Source organism: Canis aureus, chromosome 25 (assembly GCF_053574225.1).
Source record: "Canis aureus isolate CA01 chromosome 25, VMU_Caureus_v.1.0, whole genome shotgun sequence".
NCBI lineage: Eukaryota > Metazoa > Chordata > Mammalia > Carnivora > Canidae > Canis > Canis aureus.
Window position 1 is genome coordinate 2,013,503 of NC_135635.1, and position 18,962 is coordinate 2,032,464.

At 44.9% G+C, this 18,962-nt stretch overlaps 1 protein-coding gene across 4 annotated transcripts in view; it reads left to right on the forward strand.

Annotated features, from left to right (window-relative positions):
* The window catches only part of CSAD (cysteine sulfinic acid decarboxylase), a 31,860-nt gene that overhangs the window by 1,735 nt on the left and 11,163 nt on the right, over positions 1–18,962 (forward strand). For 3 of the 4 annotated variants that reach the window (XM_077869909.1, XM_077869911.1, XM_077869910.1), the window contains exons 2-4: positions 18,175–18,311; positions 18,572–18,698; positions 18,767–18,857. In XM_077869909.1, the coding sequence (XP_077726035.1) occupies positions 18,186–18,311; positions 18,572–18,698; positions 18,767–18,857 (344 nt within the window). In that variant the 5' untranslated portion in view covers positions 18,175–18,185. Of the gene's footprint in view, positions 1–17,467; positions 17,922–18,174; positions 18,312–18,571; positions 18,699–18,766; positions 18,858–18,962 lie in introns of those variants that run through there. The other variant, XM_077869908.1, reaches the window with a different exon arrangement.

Genomic DNA, 18,962 nt, shown 5'->3' on the forward strand with positions numbered 1-18,962 from the left:
AATTGTGAAAAAAAAAAAAAAAGAGGCATTCCCAACTATCCCTTTGTACACGGGTTTCGTTTCCCCCAGCGCTTTGTGTTTTGAGCCGTTGACAGCAAATCTTTGTGCTCTTAGACTCATGATGAAATTGATGAAATAGAGAAATGTTATCAGAAATAAATTTTTTTTAAGGGTTTTTATTTGTTTATTGATGAGACACAGGCAGAGGGAGAAGCAGGCTCCATGCCGGGAGCCCGACGCAGGACTCGATCCCAGGACCCCGGGGTCACGCCCTGGGCCAAAGGCAGGCGCCAAACCGTTGAGCCACCCGGGCTGCCTCGAAATAAATTTTTATTTTTTATTTATTTATTTTTGAAATAAATTTTTTTCTTTTTTTTTTTTGAAATATTTTTTTTAATGATTTTTAAAAAAATTTTTTTTATTTATTTATGATAGTCACAGAGAGAGAGAGAGAGAGAGAGAGAGGCAGAGACACAGGCAGAGGGAGAAGCAGGCTCCATGCACCGGGAGCCCGACGTGGGATTCGATCCCGGGTCTCCAGGATCGTGCCCTGGGCCAAAGGCAGGCGCCAAACCGCTGCGCCACCCAGGGATCCCCCTAATGATTTTTTTTTAATCTTTATTTATTTATGATAGTCACACAGAGAGAGAGAGAGGCAGAGACATAGGCAGAGGGAGAAGCAGGCTCCGTGCACCTGGAGCCCGACGTGGGACTCGATCCCGGGTCTCCAGGATCGCGCCCGGGGCCAAAGGCAGGCGCTAAACCGCTGCGCCACCCAGGGATTTTTTTTAAAAATTAGCTCATACTTATTTTGACAGATCCTGCACACACGAAAGAATAAAAGGCAAGAAGTGTGAAGTTTTTTCTTCTACTATCCTGTGCTTCTGAAGATAGTCACTCTTATCAGTTTGGCAAATGTACCTTCAGGTCTTTTTCTATATTCATACAAATTTTTTTAAAAAATTATTTACTCTACTTTTTTTAAAAAAGATTTTATTTATTCATGAGAAACACAGAGAGGAGAGAGAGAGACAGGCAGAGACACAGGCAGAGGGAGAAGTAGGCTCCATGCAGGGAGCCTGAGGCGGGACTCTATCCCAGGACCCCCGGGTCACGCCCTGGGCGGAAGGCAGGTGCCCAACCGCTGAGCCACCCAGGCTGCCCTGAAATATTTTAAAAAATTTTTTTGAAATATTTTTTAAAAAATTAGCTCATATTTATTTTGACAGATGCGCACACACGAAAGAATAAAAGGCAAGAAGTGTGATGTTTCTTCTTCTGTACTTCTGAAGATAGTCACTTTTATTAGTTTGGCAAATGTACATTCAGGTCTTTTTCTAAACTCCTACAAATATTTTTTTTAATTATTTTTTTTTGAGAGAAAAACAGGAGGGAGGGGCAAATGCAGATGCCGGGCTGAGCTGGGAGCCCAACGTGGCTGGATCCCAGGGTGCTGGGATTCTGATCTGAGCAGAAGGCAGATGCTTCACAGATGGAGCCACCCAGTTACCCCTTGCACAAATTTATTTTTCATCCAGTGTATTTATTGAGCACCTTCAGTGCTGGACAGAAGTGTTAGATTGTAGACATCTAAGTTCTTTAATATTTTAACAATTGTTGCGTAATATTCTAACTTCTATTTGTACTTTGATTTGTCCAGACTCATCCTTTTTTTTTTTTTTTTTTTTTTTTTGTCCAGACTCATCCTGATGAACATTTAGGTTAATTTCGTTATTTTGGCTTATAAACAATGCCATAAGGAAGATCTTCATATGGTTATCCTTTTGCATTAGTAGATTTGTAGATAGGATATGTGCGTTTTAAATTTCAGTCAAGGGCAGCCCGGGTGGCTTAGTGGTTTAGCACTGCTGTGGGCTCAGGGCCTGATCCTGGAGTCACGGGATCAAGTCCCACATCTGGCTCCCTGCGTGGAGCGTGCTTCTCCCTCCGCCTCTTTCTCTCTGTGTGTGTCTCTCATGAATAAATAAAATCTTTAAAAAAAATAAATTTCGGTCAATTCTGTAAAGTTGAATTTCAGTTTGTAATAATTTACAGACTCACTCAGAAACAGGAGTGAATGTCCCCATTTCCTGCAACATAGCAATACTGGATACTATGAATTTTTAGTGGAGTTGCCAATTTAATAGATGAAAAATAGTAATTTCATTGCTTAAATTTGTGTATCATCCATCAGTAGTGGAATTTAGCAACCTCTGTTGCATCTTCTCTAAGTTATATTAACTTTTCGTTTGTCATTTGCATTTAAAATACTTTCTCTTAGTTTTTTGTTTATCAGCCTTTTCTTTTTTACAGCAAATCATGCTTTACAGGAAATTATCTGAAACATTCCTATCAAAAATAGAAATAACATAAGAATGTTTACCATTAAAGCTAATATTTTACTGGAGCTCTTGGCCACCGAAAAGTCTCATTATTTTTTCTTTCTTCTTTCTTTCTTTCTTTCTCTTTCTTTCTTTCTTTCTTTCTTTCTTTCTTTCTTTCTTTCTTTCCTTTTCTTTCTTTTTCTTTCTTTTTCTTTCTTTCTTCTCTTTCTTTCATTTATTCAGAGGCGGAGAGAGAGAGAGGCAGGCAGAGAGGCAGAGACACAGGCAGAGGGAGAAGCAGGCTCCATGCAGGGAGCCCGACATGGGACTTGATCCCAGATCTCCAGGATCACACCCCAGGCTGCAGGCTGCGCTAAACCGTTGCGCCACCGGGGCTGCCCTTTATTTTATTTATTTATTTATTTATTTATTTATTTATTTATTTATTTATTTATTTTCATTATTTTCATATGATATATTCAACTAGAAAGAGGATTGATTGACAAAATATGAAAACTAGTGAGTTCAGTATGCTCAGATATGAAATTAACAAAAATTGTGTACATAAAATATACGAACAATAGCATCCATAAAAATGTGAAATAAATAATCTCACAATAAGAATATTACTACATTTCTAGGGGTGCCTGAGTGGCTTAGTTAAACGTCTACCTTTGGTTCAGGTCATGATCCCCAGGTCCTGGGATCAACCCCTACTTTGGGTTCCCTACTCACTGGGGAACCTGCTTCTCCCTCTGCCTGCTGCTCCCTCTGCTCTTGTGCTGTCTGTGTCAAATAAATAAATAAAATCTTCTTAAAAAAGAAATTCATGGGATCCCTGGGTGGCTCAGTGGTTTAGCGCCTGCCTTCGGCCCAGGATGTGATCCTGGAGTCCTGGGATCGAGTCCCACGTCGGGCTCCCAGTATGGAGCCTGCTTCTCCCTCTGCCTCTCTATGTCTATCATGAATAAATTAGATCTCTTAAAAAAAAAATTCAGACTGTTTTAGTGAAAGACAAAAAGGTCTTGGTTGAATGGAGAGTTTTACCATGGCTGTGAATAGAAAGACAATTTTGTAGAGATGTGAGTTTTTGCTATTAATTAAAACAGGACCTTGCGGGTAGCCCGGGTGGCTCAGTGGTTTAGCGCCACCTTCAGTCCAGGGTCTGATACTGGGGACCTGGGATCGAGTCCCACATCGGGCTCCCTGCATGGAGCCTGCTTCTCCCTCTGCCTCTCTCTCATGAATAAATAAAATCTTAAAAACAAAACAAAACAAAAACCCAGGACCTTGCATGGAATTTAACCCAATATTAAAATTTTCATGGAAAAGAATAATTGCAAGGAGAGCAAAAATCACTTTGGAAAACATGGAATGGGTAAAATAATGAGGGGTGGGGTAAAGCCATGAGTTATATTTAATCACTTTATTTTTTTATTTCATTTTTTAATCACTTTAATGGTGTGTTTATTTACACAGATTTTAAAAGTTTTATGTAATCAAGTTTGCCTGTGGCTCTGGGGTTTTTGTGACACTACCTCAAGATTACAAAAATATTTCCCTGTAGTCCCATTTGACATTCTTATAGTTGTGTATTTTCAGCTTATGTCTTTTTTTTTTTTTTAAAGATTTTATTTTTTTATGATAGTCACAGAGAGAGAGAGAGAGAGGCAGAGACACAGGCAGAGGGAGAAGCAGGCTCCATGCACAGGGATCCTGACGTGGGATTCGATCCTGGGTCTCCAGGATCGCGCCCTGGGCCAAAGGCAGGCGCCAAACCGCTGCGCCACCCAGGGATCCCTCAGCTTATGTCTTTATCTTAGCTGCAGTTTATTTTTGTGTGTGGTGAGAGGTAGTGAGAAATGCCAGACTTAAAAGTAACCAGTAATGTAGTGGGAGAGGTACTAGCCTAGAATTCAGAAAATCAGAGATCTTGGCATGTTCTTGTGTCATCTGTGTAATCTTGGACAAATTAACTCTGAACTGATCTCTGGTCCTCATCTTGAAAACCAGAGTGAATAAGCAAATACCTTTCAGTCTGATTTCCAGCACTACTGTGAGGATCAAATGAAGTCATAGATGAGAAGGCTTTTTTTTTTTTAATAAAAAAATTTTTTTTTTTTTGATGAGAAGGCTTTGACAGAGAAAAGTCCCTTTGCAAATCTTCTAAATTATCATTAATACAGATTTTTGGTCTATGCAAATGAAATGTATGTAGAATGCAGCATTATTTTTTAGTACCTGGAAATAGTTGGTCAATTCACCTAGATGTTTGTTGAGTGTCTTTGTGCAAGACCTTAGGGGAAGAGAGAGGAGAGTGGGGAGGGATGAAAACTAACATTTTTTTGAGTGCCTTTTTTGTATTTAGTGCTTTCCTTAAAGATAAGTTTTTAACCCCCAGGAATTTACAACCTAGAAGGAGGAGAAAACACTGTACACATAAGGAGAATTGGTGCCTTTATGGATGTGGGTATTGAGTCTGTGGGATTTGTGAACAGGTAGATAGGATGGAGGTCAGTGCGGTCATTTTCTAATTAGAAGCCTGGCCGAAAATGCTTTAAGAAGCAACTGCCCTGATTTTTTTTATACCTACAGGCAGGTTTCCTCCTGTGTGACCTTCCCTAACCTCTGTGGCACAGTTCTTCCTCTCAGGCCCACCCTATCAGTTATTCAAATAGTATTGTAATGATTACTGCTTAGTCTTTTCCTGTACCAGCTCTCTATCGCTTTAAGTCTGGCATGTTTTCTCTTTGAAGGCTGCCCTGGGCCAATTGAGCAGAATTAGCCAGCCCTGCCTTTCTTGGTGAACATTCCACTCCTTTGTGGCAAGTGCGTCTGCCCACCTCCCTACTGGCCTGTTAGCTGGAGGGCACAGGGCAGACACAGTGCCCTCCCTCCCCCCCAGGTAGTGCCCGTGCCAGGGATAGATACTGAGTCAGTGTTTGCTGAGCTAGATAAACCTGTTCCTCTCTCTCCATTTGGGCTGCGCAATAGAAATGAGCAGCATAGGGCTACTTTTGTCACCAGTTAGACCTTTTTGATAAGAGAGAGTGGATTGGGGACTGGGAAAACCACATGATTGTACCAGGGCCATTCTTGAGCCTGGTGGTTTGTATATTTTGGAGTTTTCATTGCCCCTTAACCTCCTTAATCTTTCTTGTCGATCAAAAAATCCTTTATTTTAATTACGTGAGTAATATGAAGTTATATACAATTATAAAAGTATAGGTAGATAAATAAGAAAATTAAAATGGTCTATAATTCCAATAGCCAGTAATAACCATACTTAATATTTTGAAGGCTTTTTCCATCTCTTTCAGTCTTTTGAAAAATGCATGGTGATTCATACCTGCTAATAGGTATGAGGTTTCTCTTTGGGATGATGAAAATGTTCTGAAATTAAATAATGTGAACAACACACAACTTTGTGAGTATCCTAAAAAAAAAAAAACAACAACCCACTGAATTATACAATTTAAAAGGATGAACTTTATGGTATGTGAATCATATCTGAATAAAACTGTTATTCTTCTAAAAATGCTTATAGATACAGTGTTGTCTTTTTGTGAACTAAGAGAAAGTTGCATATATCATACTCCTTTTCTGTGAAATGTTTCAGTACGTTTTCTCAGAATAAGAACATTCTCTTACATAACCATGGTACAATGATCAAATTAAGGAAATTTAACATAGAATACTAATATTTGTGATGCCATGCACAGTCCGCTTCCACCAGTTGTTCCAATAATGTTCTTCATAGCAGGATTTTTTTCTTCCTCATCTGGGAGCTGATTTAAGTTCACACATTCCTTTTGATTGTAATGTCTCTGTTTCTGGAACAGTTCTTCAATCTTTCTTTGATTTTCATGACATTGATTTTTTTTTAAAGATTTTATTTATTTATTCATGAGAGAGAGAGAGAGGCAGAGACACAGGCAGAGGGAGAAGCAGGCTCCTCGAGGGGAGCCCGATGCAGGACTCAAACCTGGGACTCCAGGATCATGCTCTGGGCCGAACGCAGATGCTCAACTGCTGAGCCACCCAGGGATCCTGACGTTGGCATTTTTGAAAAATAACAGGTTAGCTGCTTTCTAGAATGCCCCTCAATTTAGATATATCTGTTTCCTTACAATTAAATTTGGATTATGCATATTTGGCAGAAATGTAACAGGAGTGCTATTGAGTGCTTTCAGTGCCTCACGTTAGGAGGACCGTATGTCAGTCTGTTCATTATTAGTGATGTTGCCTCGATCACTTGGGTAGGGAGGTGTCCACCAGGTTTCTCCACTATAAGGTTACCATTTTCCCTTTGAAGTGTTTTTAAGGAAAAGAATTTTACAACATAGCCTATAGTAAAAATGTGAAGGTTTACCACGTTTTACTGTGTGCTGATGTTTTTGAATGAGAGAGAAAGATGTAACAATATTTGAAGTTTATTTTTATTATTATCATTATTTTTTAATTTATTTATGATAGTCACAGAGAGAGAGAGAGAGAGGCAGAGACATAGGCAGAGGGAGAAGCAGGCTCCATGCACAGGGAGCCCGTTGTGGGATTCGATCCCGGGTCTCCAGGATCGCGCCCTGGGCCAAAGGCAGGCGCCAAACCGCTGCGCCACCCAGGGATCACCAATATTTGAAGTTTAAATGAAAAGGAAAAAAATTAGTGAAGGATGAGGAGACAGGAAATCAATCAGAATCTAAGTTTGAGGGCAGCCCCGGTGGGTCAGCGGTTTAGGGCCGCCTTCAGCCTAGGGCGTGGTCCTGGGGTCCCATTGAGTCCCACATCAGGCTTCCTGCTTGGAGCCTGCTTCTCCCCTCTGCCTGTGTCTCTGCCCCCCACCCCCCTCTGTATCTCTCATGAATAAATAAATAAATAAGTAAATAATCTTAAAAAAAAAAAGAATCTAAGTTTGAGTAACCAGTAGAAGATGGTGCCTTTCATCAAACCAGGGAACCTAAGAATGAGAGCATATTTGAGAGGGCTGAGATGGAGTTTAAATTTGGGCCTACTGAGTACGAGGTGCCCATGAGACTTCTAAATTAGGCAGGTGGCTTCTCGGACCTGGAGTCAGGAGAGAGGTCTGGAGTGGAGGAGCTACCAGCAGGTAGCCCTAGGGACGGATGAGATTGTCCAGAGGGTGGTGCAGAGTTCAACAGGTAAAAGAGGCACTCACAGGGCCCCGAGGGCCTTTAGCATTTGCGGGAGGGCCAGAGGAAGGTGAAAGTGTGAAGGCAACTAAGAAATGGCAGGCGGTAATCATATGGAAGCCAGTGAAGTAAAATGTTTCTGGGATAAAAGTGATGTGTGTCCATCGGATTTGGTGGTGGGCTGAGGAAAGCGTGAGAGGAGGGAAGGTGAAAATGGGGTGGAGACCATTCTTTTCAGAAGGTTGGTGGTGACGAGGAGGTGGCTAGATGGGGAATGGGTGACAGGTTTAAACAATTTAAAACACTATGAGTGTCTGTGTCTCTCATGAATAAAGAAATAAAATCTTAAAAAAAAAAGAAAAATTGTAAGGAGCAAAAAATAAATTAAATAAATAAATAAATAAATAAATAAATAAATAAATAAATAAATAAAACACTATGAGAGATAGTAGGAAGGAGAGTTGAAGAAATGAGGGGGGGATAATGAGGACATCCCCGAGGGAGGAGGAGAGGACCCTTTAGGCCAGGGGCTCCGACTCGGTTATCTACAGGACCAGGCAGGTAGATGATGTGCGGATGTGTGAGGTGGACTGGTGTGGACTGAGGCGAAATAGAATGCAAAATTTTGAGGGCTGATGTCCAGTTGGCCTTGCGACAAGAGTTTACATCTCCACCAGGGCCATGAGCTTTGCAGCGCACACCAGGGGGAGGAACGCACATCCTCATCCCGCTGCTCTGGGGTGTGCCCTGGTCAACAGGGTGGGAGCACATGGGCCATATCCCAGGGAGGAGCAGAAGTTTTTTTTTTTTTATTAAAGATTTTATTTATTCATAGAAACACACACAGAGAGAGGCAGAGACACAGGCAGAGGGAGAAGCAGGCTCCATGCACCGGGAGCCCGATGTGGGACTCCATCCGGGGTCTCCAGGATCACACCCCAGGCTGCAAGAGGCAGCTAAACCGCTGCACCACCAGGGCTGCCCAGAAGTTTTTGTTTTTGTTTTTTTTTGGCCAAGAAGTTTTAAGAGTGGATGGTTTTTGTCTGCCTTTTGCGCCTTTCCTTCTGCCTTGAGAACATTGTGTCCCAGGTAGGGGCTGTTCCTTCAGCCTAGGTCTTGGAATAAAGGTACATGAATCCGAATTCTAGCCAACCACACAATCAACATAAACCATGAAAGAGAAAGAAACTTCTGTTGTTGCCAGCCAGTAGGATTGTGAAGCCATTAGTTACCACAGCAAAACTGATCGATGCAGCTGTTCAACTAACATAAAACCATACTAAGATATCATTTTTTACTGCTCAAGCTGAAAAGATGCAGAAGTTTGACAGCATACTCTGCTACGGAGGCTAAGAACGCAAGCACTTGCATACACCGGTACGACCTCCGTGGATGTTGGCAATCCTTATCAAAATTACAAATGCAGTGGCTATAACGAAAAAGCTAAAAAAAAAAAGAAAGAAAGAAAAAGCTAATAAGTCTGCCAAGGATATGGAAAAATTAGAACCCTCATACAGTACTGATGGGACTGTAAAAATGGTACCAGCACCTCGGAAAACGGTTTGGCTATTCCTCAAAACGTTGGACTTCCCGTATGACCCAGCAAATCCACTACCAGGTTTGAACCTAGGAGAATTGAAAACATGTACCCACACAAAAACTGGTACATGTATATTCATAGCAGCACTGTTCACAATAGCCAAAAAGTATATACAATCCAAATGTACTTTCGTTGGCGAATAGTCAAATAAAATGTGGAATATCCATATTACGGAATATTATTTGGCTATGAAAGGGAATGAAGTGCTGATAATATGCTTTAACACGGATGAACCTTGAAGAAAACGTTATGATCAGTAAAAGAAGCCATGTCTTCAAAGGAAGGTCATATTTTGTATGGTTCTGTTTATATGAAATGTCCAGAATAGGCAACTCTGTAGAGGCAGAAAATAGGGTAGTGGTGGCTGGAGGCAGGGATGGGCAGGTGGATGGGCAATGGAGAATGAGGAGTGGCCACTAAAGAGTTTCTTTTTGGGGGGGTGATGAATTTGTCCTGGAATGACTGGTGGTCATTGTGCAATTCTGTTACTATACTGAAAAACCCCTGAAATGTGTAATTTAAAGGGTTATATTTTATGGCGTGTGAATTCCACCTCAATAAAGCTGTTTGATTAAAAAAAAGAACATGGAAGTTCTGTATGTACTGATAAAGGATCACCTGTGTATTGTTAAGTGAAAGCAAGGTGCAAATCAGTGATTATATGCTATCCTTTGTGTGAAAACAGAGAAAAATAGGAATATATACCCACATTTGTTAGTATTTGCATTAAAGACTCTAAAAGTTACCCAAAAAACTATTAGAGGGGATCCCTGGGTGGCTCAGCGGTTAAGCGTCTGCTTTCGGCCTGGGGTGTATCCTGGAGTCCTGGGATCAAGCCCCATGTCAGGCTCCCTGCATGGAGCCTGCTTCTCCCTCTGCCTGTGTCTCTGCCTCTCCCCCCCACCCCCACCATGTCTCTCATGAATAAATAAATAAATTCTTAAAAAAAAAACATTAAAAAAAAAACTATTAGAAATTGTTACTTGTGGGGATGGAGGTGGGAATGGGGTACATGGAATGGGGTGGTAATTAGACTTTTCACCATTAATATTTTTATATTTTGATTTTTGAGCTACCTGAACATATTGCTTACTCAAGAATTTTTAAAAAATGGAAAGATAGCATAATGAATGCAAAACTACAATAATAAAAAGGGGCAACTCCAACTACAGGTGATCGTTGCTATTTATTAATTCAGACTTAGTATTGTTCGGCCTTCTGATTTTTTTCACGAGAAGCTGGAAGTTTCAGTATTAACAATTATTTTTAAAAAGCTTTATTTTTAAAATTATTTTATTATTTCTTTTTAAAGCTTTAAAACAGCGTATTAAACTTGAGATGGAAGAGGTGAGTCGGGTCTCAAAATGGAGGGCCATGATCCAAAGGAACCAGAGCAGTTGAGAAAACTGTTTATTGGTGGTTTGAGCTTTGAAACTACAGATGGTAGTTTAAGGGAACATTTTGAAAAATGGAGCACACTTAGAGATTGCGTAGATGAGAGACCCCCAACAAAACATTCCAGGGGTTTGGTTTTGTGACTTACCCTTGTGTTGAAGGGGTGGATGCAGCAATGTGTGCCCCACCACACGAGGTTGTTGGGCGTGTAGTGGAACCAAAGAGAGCTAGTTCTAGAGAGGCTTCTGTCAAGCCTGGTGCCCATCCAAGAGTGAAGAAGATTTTTGTTGGTAGTATTGAAGAAGATGGAGGAGAATATAATTTGAGAGACTACTCTGAAAAGTATGGCAAGGCTGAAACCATAGAAGTTATGGAAGACAGTGGAGAAAAGAGAGGATTTGCTTTTGTAACTTTGGATGACCATGATACAGTTGATAAAATTGTTGATCAGAAATACCATATGGGCATAATTGTGAGGTGAAAAAGGCCCTTTCTGGGCAGCCCCGGTGGCGCAGCGGTTTAGCGCCTCCTGCAGCCTGGGGTGTGATCCTGGAGACCCGGGATCGAGTCCCACGTCCGGCTCCCTGCATGGAGCCTGCTTCTCCCTCTGCCTGTGTTTCTGCCTCTCTCTCTGAATAAATAAATAAATAAATCTAAAAAAAAAAAAAAAAAAGAAAAAGAGAAAAGAAAAGAAAAAAAAGAAAAAGGCCCTTTCTGAACAAGAGATGCAGTCTGCTGGATCACAAAGAAGTCGTGGAGGTGGAGCTGGCAACTTCGTGGGATGTGGGAGAAACTTTGGAGGTGGTGGTAGTGTTGGCCGTGGCGGAAACTTTGGTGGAAGAGGAAGCTATGGTGGTGGAGGTGGCGGCAGCTGAGGTGGTTATGGAGGAGGCGGTGGTGGGTATAATGGATTTGGAGGTGACGGTGGCAACATGACAGTGGTCCTGGTTATAGCAGTAGAGGAGGCTCCGGTGGTGGTGGACCGGGATATGGAAACCAAGGAAGTGGAGGTGGTGGTGGAGGATATGATGGTTACTCTGAAGGAGGAAGTTTTGGAGGTAACTATGGTGGTGGTGGGAACTAGACTGATTTTGGAAACTACAGTGGACAACAGCCATCAAATTATGGACCCGTGAAGGAGGGCAGTTTTGGTGGAAGAAGCTCGGGCAGTCGCTCTGGTGGTGGTTATGGATCTGGTGGTGAAAGTGGTGGATATGGTGTAGCAGCAGAAGGTTCTAAACAATTTCAGAAGAAAAGGGCTACAGTTCTTAGCAGAAGAGAGAGCCAGGATTGTCAGGAAGGCTGCAGGTTACTTCGAGACGGTCGCCCCGAATGCATTAGAGGAACTGTGAACATCTGCCACAGAAGGAATGCTGATCCGTGGTCACAGAAGCGACTACAGCTTCAGCCGGAACCCTTCTTGTTCAGGACTGTCATAGCCACAGTTTGCAAACAGTGCAGCTGTTGGTTAATGCAATGTGGTGTCAGTTAGGTGTAAATCCCTGAGGTCTTTTATCTGTTGTAGCTTTGTCTTTTACATGAAGTATATTGGCCTGTAAATTGTGGTAGTGATATCATACAGGAATAAAAAATTAAGGAATTTTTAACTTGGAAAAAGAAAAAAGCTTTAAAGGAGAGGTGCCTGGCTGGCTCCGTTGGTAGAGCATGTGACTCTCGATCATGAGTTTGAGCTCCACTTTGGGCATAGACATTACTTAGGAAAAAAAAAAAAAAGACAAAACATGCTATGCAAACCAAACAAAATCACCTCTGTGCTTTGCTCGGACTGCGAGTTTCATGAGGGCAGGGCTGTGGCCTTTTCTTCTTCTTCTTCTTCTTCTTCTTCTTCTTCTTCTTCTTCTTCTTCTTCTTCTTCTTCTTCTTCTTCTCCTCCTTCTCCTTCTCCTTCTCCTTCTTCTCCTTCTTCTCCTTCTTCTCCTTCTTCTCCTTCTTCTCCTTCTTCTCCTTCTTCTCCTTCTTCTCCTTCTCCTCCTCCTCCTCCTCCTCCTCCTCCTCCTCCTCCTCCTCCTCCTCCTCCTCCTCCTCCTCCTCCTCCTCCTTCTTCTTCTTCTTCTTCTTCTTCTTCTTCTTCTTCTTCTCTTTGTAAAATTTATTTTATTAAGCAAGCACAATGCCCAACTAGGGCTTGAACTCTCAACTGAGCCAGCCAGGTGCCCCAGAATGCTTGGCACATATTCGATACTGAACGAATATTGAAAGAAGGAAGGGAGGAAGAGAAGGAAGAAGGGGGTGAGGATCCAGGGAGCAGATAACAAAAGTTAAGTGCTTTTATCCTCTGAATGTGGTTACTACCCTCATTACATACAGCCCTTTGTATTCCCCTCACCTCTCTTCTGTGTTGGAGGTGGTTTATTTGGTTTGATTCTCTGTCTTTTGTCTATGACCCAGTTTTGGTTCATTTGTTCATTTTGTTTAACCTCTGGAAGCCTTTGGATCCTCCACTATTCTAAGACGATATTATAATCTGTCTTCATATTGGTCATTCAGTGGATCCTTTTAATTTATGCTTCTGTTCTATAAAGCTTTCTTTGATTTCTTTCCTCCTTTTTCCCTTCCATTTCTGAAACTTCTGTTACTTGACTATTGGGCCTTTTGGATTGATCTAGAGTTCTTTTCTTTGTCCATCTCTTTATATTTTTATCTTTCTGTGTCATTTTCTCGGCATCGTTTTATTTCTAATTTTTCATTTCGGTTGTATTTTTAAAATCCTAGAGTTTCTTCCTGTTCTCTGAGTATTCCTTTTTGAGGGCGACCTATTTTTTAATGAATGCTGTATCTTCTGGAAATTTTGAGGCTTGCTTCTGCTCCCTACATTCTTCCACCGAATGCTTCCCCCCCCTGCCCCCCCCCCCGCCCCCCAGCTTGCCTGTTTTTACCTTTGTGGTTCAGGCTAGGGGCTTTCCTGTGGTGTCTGGTAATCTCTGGCTGGATGGCTGCTCACACTGAGGCATGTTGGAAGGCCCAAGTGCAAGGCTAGGCCATATTGACTTGTGGCACCACTGACCAGGTGATCAGGTGAGAACTGAAAGAAGAGCATTAGGAGGTCTTTTCTCTAGGGTTTTGGAAGTCAGTTTTTCCAGAGAGGAATGCTCTAGCGTCCTGGCCCTGGAGGGTTTACCCCTGGCCACCGGTTCTGAATGCTGGTTAGGAGACAGGAGTTGATTTGATAGTCACTTCCTTCTAATCCTCCTGTACTCAGTGCAGTGCCTCATGCTCACCTGCTGTGCCTCAAGTCTCTAAGTCCTGGCCTCCCTAAGTCCCACCCTACCTGTTTCAGTTTCTTTAGAAAACAAGTCTTTTTCTTCTTTGGAAGTAGGGGGAGAGGAGGGGGTTGCCTAACTGAATAGGTAGGGGAGAAGAGCCAGGGTCTAATTGTTCCTTATACAAACTTCTACAACCCCTTCCTGCCTTCCAAGATTGCTAGTGTTTCCGATTCCTGAACCTTTCTGGGTTTCTGCCCCAAGAGCCAGCTTGTTTCCCATTTGCTTAGCCTTCTGTGGACATACCGGTTTTGACTTTCTGCCATGTGCTAAACCAGTTGCCACTTCTCATCTGCTTTCTATCTTCTGTGAGTATTGACATCTCCCATCTCTTGTCTCTCTTCTCATTTGTTTTATTCTTCCGAATTTAAAATTCCACTCATGTAATTTTAGTAGTGTTTCAGGGAGGAATAGTGGTAAACGTAGGTGTTTAATCTGCTGTGTTTAATTGGAATGAGCCCAGAGACCATGAATTTATATCAATTTGAATGGTTATCAGTGGATATCAGTTTGAATGGTTGGGTGGCTTTTGCTACCAAAATCTAGCAATCCTGGTGGATTGGTAAGAGAAGGGCTCACCAATTGGATAGGGTTTTCACCAGGTGGATTTGGTGGAAGGACCAAAGGGCTGGAGAGTTGAGGATTTTGCACAAAGAGTGGTTGAAACAACAGAACATACAGTCTAGGTTGCATAAGTGAAGAAAAGAAAGATATGAGGGAATTGATGGTTAGAGGAGTTGATGGGCTAGAGATCCCATGAAGTCAGAAGAAACTTGTGGATTTTTTTTTTTAACAAACCCTACTTGGTCTTACCAGCATCTTCTCAGCCAGGGGCTGAAGCCCTGTCCCTAATCCATTCATGTTTCTTTGCTTTGTTGTTCTATCTTGCAGGTTAATGTCCTTTCTTTTAAAAAGAAAAACTCTGGGGTTGCCTGGGTGGCTCAGTCGATTGGGCATCATCTGACTTTTGATTTTGGCTCAGGTTGAGATTATGACCTGAGCCAAAATCAAGAGTCATGGGATTGAGCCCTGGATTGGGTTCCACACTCAACTCAGAGTCTGCTTGAGGTTTCTGTCCCTCTGCCCCTCCCCCTACTCCTGCTCTTGCACATTCTCTCTCTCTCTCTCTCTCTCGTAAATAAATCTTTAAAAAAGAAAAGAAACCTCTTTGCAGGCAGAGGCTCTTCCCTCTGTCTGGTACCCAGGGCAGGACTCTGTATGGGGAACAAGGGTGGCAGTGTCTCACCTCTCTATTTATCCCTGGAGAAAACTGGGGGTGTTCAGAGCTCTCACCTCCAGATTTCATTTCTGAGCCATGCCTGAGGTGGAATAGATGAAGAAGGTCCTGGGAGGATAAAGTCTTCCCTACAGATCCTTTCTTTGGAGCTTTGGGAAAAGCGTCCCTCCTGCTAGCGATCTCTGTTTGCTCACCAGTTGTTCCCTCTTGCAACCTGTTTTCTATCCCCGCTGCGATAGAAAAGCCTCCCCTGGCCTACTTGTCATATCTACTGGCCTGAGTCCTATGAACACCAGCAGATGCCTTGGAGTTTCTCTCTTGAAAACCCCTTAATTTACAGAAACTAAGACCCTGGGGTGTCCTCACTCCTGGTCCAGGGTTCTTTGCACTGCAGCAAATTCAATGCCTGAGAGGCACCTAGAGGCAGTCAAGAGTGATGGTGAGGAACAGGGGCTTCAGAGCCCAACACGCCTGGGTTCAGACCGAGCTTGGCCATGTGCCGGCTGCGTGATCTGAGCCAGTTATATACATAGCATCTCGGGAATCTCCGTTTAAAGTGGGTAATACGCTCGCCCTGAACAGTTGTAAGATGATAATGCACATCAAGTACTGAGCGTGGCATGTGGAGAATGCTTCACTGGTACCTATCTTTCTTTGCTTCTCCTCCTCAAGCCTCTCTGCCCAAACACCCCACTGCTGTTACCCCTCAGGCGAGCTAAAATGACACTGATGAAGGATTGACTCTTTCATTCTCAAGGCCTGGGTCAGCTCCCCTATCTCCCCCAAACCCAATCTACTGAGGAAAAAGTTAAGGGTTGGATCACTAGGGTTCCCTGAACCTGTACTTTCAACTAGCCTGGGGTCCAGTGGCTGCCAACAGTGGATTATAGGAGAGCAGCCCACTTTGAGGAAGGTTTCTCTTTATGGTTCTTTGATCCTCTTCCCCACTCATTTGGGGGCTTCCTGGACTTTGGTGTTTTCCCCTCTCCCTGGCCATCTCTCTGAGCATTTTATCCCATGGGAAATGGAGCCCATCACAAGGCTTCAGCTGTACCCCGACTCTCAGATCTGCTCTCTTCTAGCAGCTCATCAGAGCTTTGGGCCGACCTCCTCATTCCTCGGTCCTTTCCTCCCCACACCACCCTTATCCAAATTGTGGCTTGCTTCTTGCCTGGTTTACAGCAACACCCTGTGCATTCTGTATGTGCCCTACACTGGTCTGAGCACCAGTTTCATCACATTATTCCTTGCCACCGAGTCTTTCAGTGAGTTCCTATTTTCTTTTTCTTTTCTTTTTAAGATTTTATTTATTAAAAAAAAAGATTTTATTTATTAGAGGGAGAGTGAGCACGAGCAGAGGATGGGCAGAAGTAAACTCCCCGGGGATACCTGGCTAGCTCAGCATCTGCTTTTGGCTCAGGATGTGATCCCAGTCCTGGGATCGAGTCCCACATCGGGCTCCTTGCAGGGAGCCTGCTTCTCCCTCTGCCTGTGTCTCTGCATCTCTCTGTGTGTCTCTCAGGAATTAAAAAAAAAAAAAAAGAAAAAATAAGTAGTAGACTCCCCGCTGAGCAGGGAGCCCCACTTGGGGCTCAATCCCAGGGCCCTGAGATCATGATTAGAGCTGAAGGAAAGATGTTTAACCGGCTGAGCTACTGAGGCGCCCCAATGAGTTCCCGTTTTCTGCAGGATAAAATCTAGATCCTTGGGCCTGGCTGGCACTCAGGGCTCCCCAGAATCTGCAACTCTGCCCACCTTGCCTTTGCTCCAGTCTCATCTTGCAGACCTCCCTCCAGCCAGCCAGGTGCCTTCCCCGACCTTATATCAAGCCATATCTTTCCCCTGTTGGCTCATGGCATCCCCCTACCCCCAATGCCTCCCTCCCTCCCTTTTGTTAATCTCACTTCTGCCCACTTTCAAGATTCAGCTCCAGTCCTGCTTGCAGATCTTCCCCAGCCTTCAGCCGCCATCTGCCATCCGTTTCCTCTTTTCCTCAATAGCATACGGGGGCAGCATTCAGCCTGTGACTGTTGCACATGCATCTGTGTCCTCCCAGCAGACAGGGAGGCTCTTTCTGTCGCCTGCAACCTGTCGTGAATGCAGTTGGTGCTCATTTCAGATAACGCTTTGTCTGTATTGAGCACTCTCAGCCTGCAAGGCACAGGATTCCACTTGTTAAACAAAATGTTTCCTCAACATAACCCCCTTTCTTTCCTGCTCCAGGAGAGGGCTTTAGAAATGAAGATAGTTCTGGAAAGCCCTCTCTGGGGGTGGGGATGCAAAGAGACCAACCATTTCTTTTTTTTTTTTTTTAAGATTTTATTTATTTATTCATGAGAGACACACAGAGAGAGGCAGAGACCCAGGCAGAGGGAGAAGCAGGTTCCCTGCAGGGAGCCTGATGTGGGATCCGATCCCAGGATCCCGGGATCACACCCTGGGCCCAAGGCAGGCACCAAACTGCTGAGCCATCCAGGGATCCCCGAGACAAGCCATTTCACCTCCACCTATCTCTCTCTGGCTCCCTCCCCCTGTGTCTCGGGGTCATTGGCAGCAGTTTCTTGCCCCTCCCCTCCCCTCCCCTCCCCTTGTCTCCTGTCCAAACATTCTGCACGTGGTGGCCAAGTCCCCTCTCCAGCCCTCTGATTCACAGTGGTTCTTCCTGCTGGCTGCTCTCTCAGCCCTGATGTTAATGTTTTTGCTTTTCATCTCGTTTCCCCCTTCTTCGAGCCAGCTAATGATTATTCAGGGACTTGTCTCATCCAGCCGTCCCCTATCCCTAAGTTCTCTTTAGGGCAAGGGTCACGAGAGTGATCTCATGGCCATGTGACTGCTGCCTATACCTCACCCCCTCCGCTGTCCTGATCCTAACACTCTCAAAAGCTGGTTGTGTGCCCTGCCTCCAGCCACCTGAACGGAGACCTGAGTGGGAAGGTAAGCCTCTGGTCCTTGCCTTAGGCAGGCAGTGGCCACGAGTTTCCAGCTGCTCGGCTCCCGCTGCCTCTTTGTTCCCCACCTGTTGCTGCTTACTGACTTTCTCCCTGGGCACCCGCTTGCCCTTGTCTGTGCAGTGAAGGCTGGGGCGGAGCTGCAGGCGGCCGGGCCCTGCTGTGGCCGTGGGGTCCTGGCCGCCCGGGCCCAGGGGATGCGCAGGCTGGGTGGGGAGTAACTCCGGCTTTGCTCACAGATTTCCTCCCGATGGCTGACTCTAAACCACTCTGCTCCCGTGACGGGGACCCCATGGCTGCAGAAGCCTTGCTCCGGGATGTGTTTGGGATTATTGTGGATGAGGTCATTCGAAAAGGGACCAGTGCCTCGGAGAAGGTGGGTCCTGCCCCCTCCTCCCGCCCGCGTGCCCGGCTCACAGCTCGCCTCCTGCCACAAGGCTTCACCCCAGAATTCATCGCTGTCTCCCCGTGCGCCTCGGGGCCGCGTCCTGGGTCCTCCTGTATCTGTTGGCCCTGGTTCCTGAGTTGCTTGGGAGGCAGCGCTAGCGCGTTGAGTGCAGGTGCACACGGCTGGGGCAGCCACGGGGGAGGGGGGTCCCCGGGCCCAGGACCTCCGCCCCTGCCCCCTCCCGCCAGGTCTGCGAGTGGAAGGAGCCCGAGGAGCTGAAGCAGCTGCTGGACCTGGAGCTGCGCAACCAGGGCGAGGCGTCGGAGCAGATCCTGGCACGCTGCCGGGCCGTCATCCGCTACAGCGTCAAGACCTGTGGGTGCCGGGCCGCGGGGGGCTCTGGCCTGGGCGCAGCCCGCGCTCAGCTCCGGCTCCTTCCCCAGGCCACCCGCGCTTCTTCAACCAGCTCTTCTCGGGGTGGGACCCGCACGCGCTGGCGGGGCGCATCGTCACCGAGAGCCTCAACACCAGCCAGTGAGTGCCCCCGGCCCGGCCCCCACCCTGCTTCGGCTGGCAGCGCCGCTGGCACGTCTGTCTTTCTGCTCATCCCCTCGGGCCCCTTTCTCCCAGCTTTCGCAG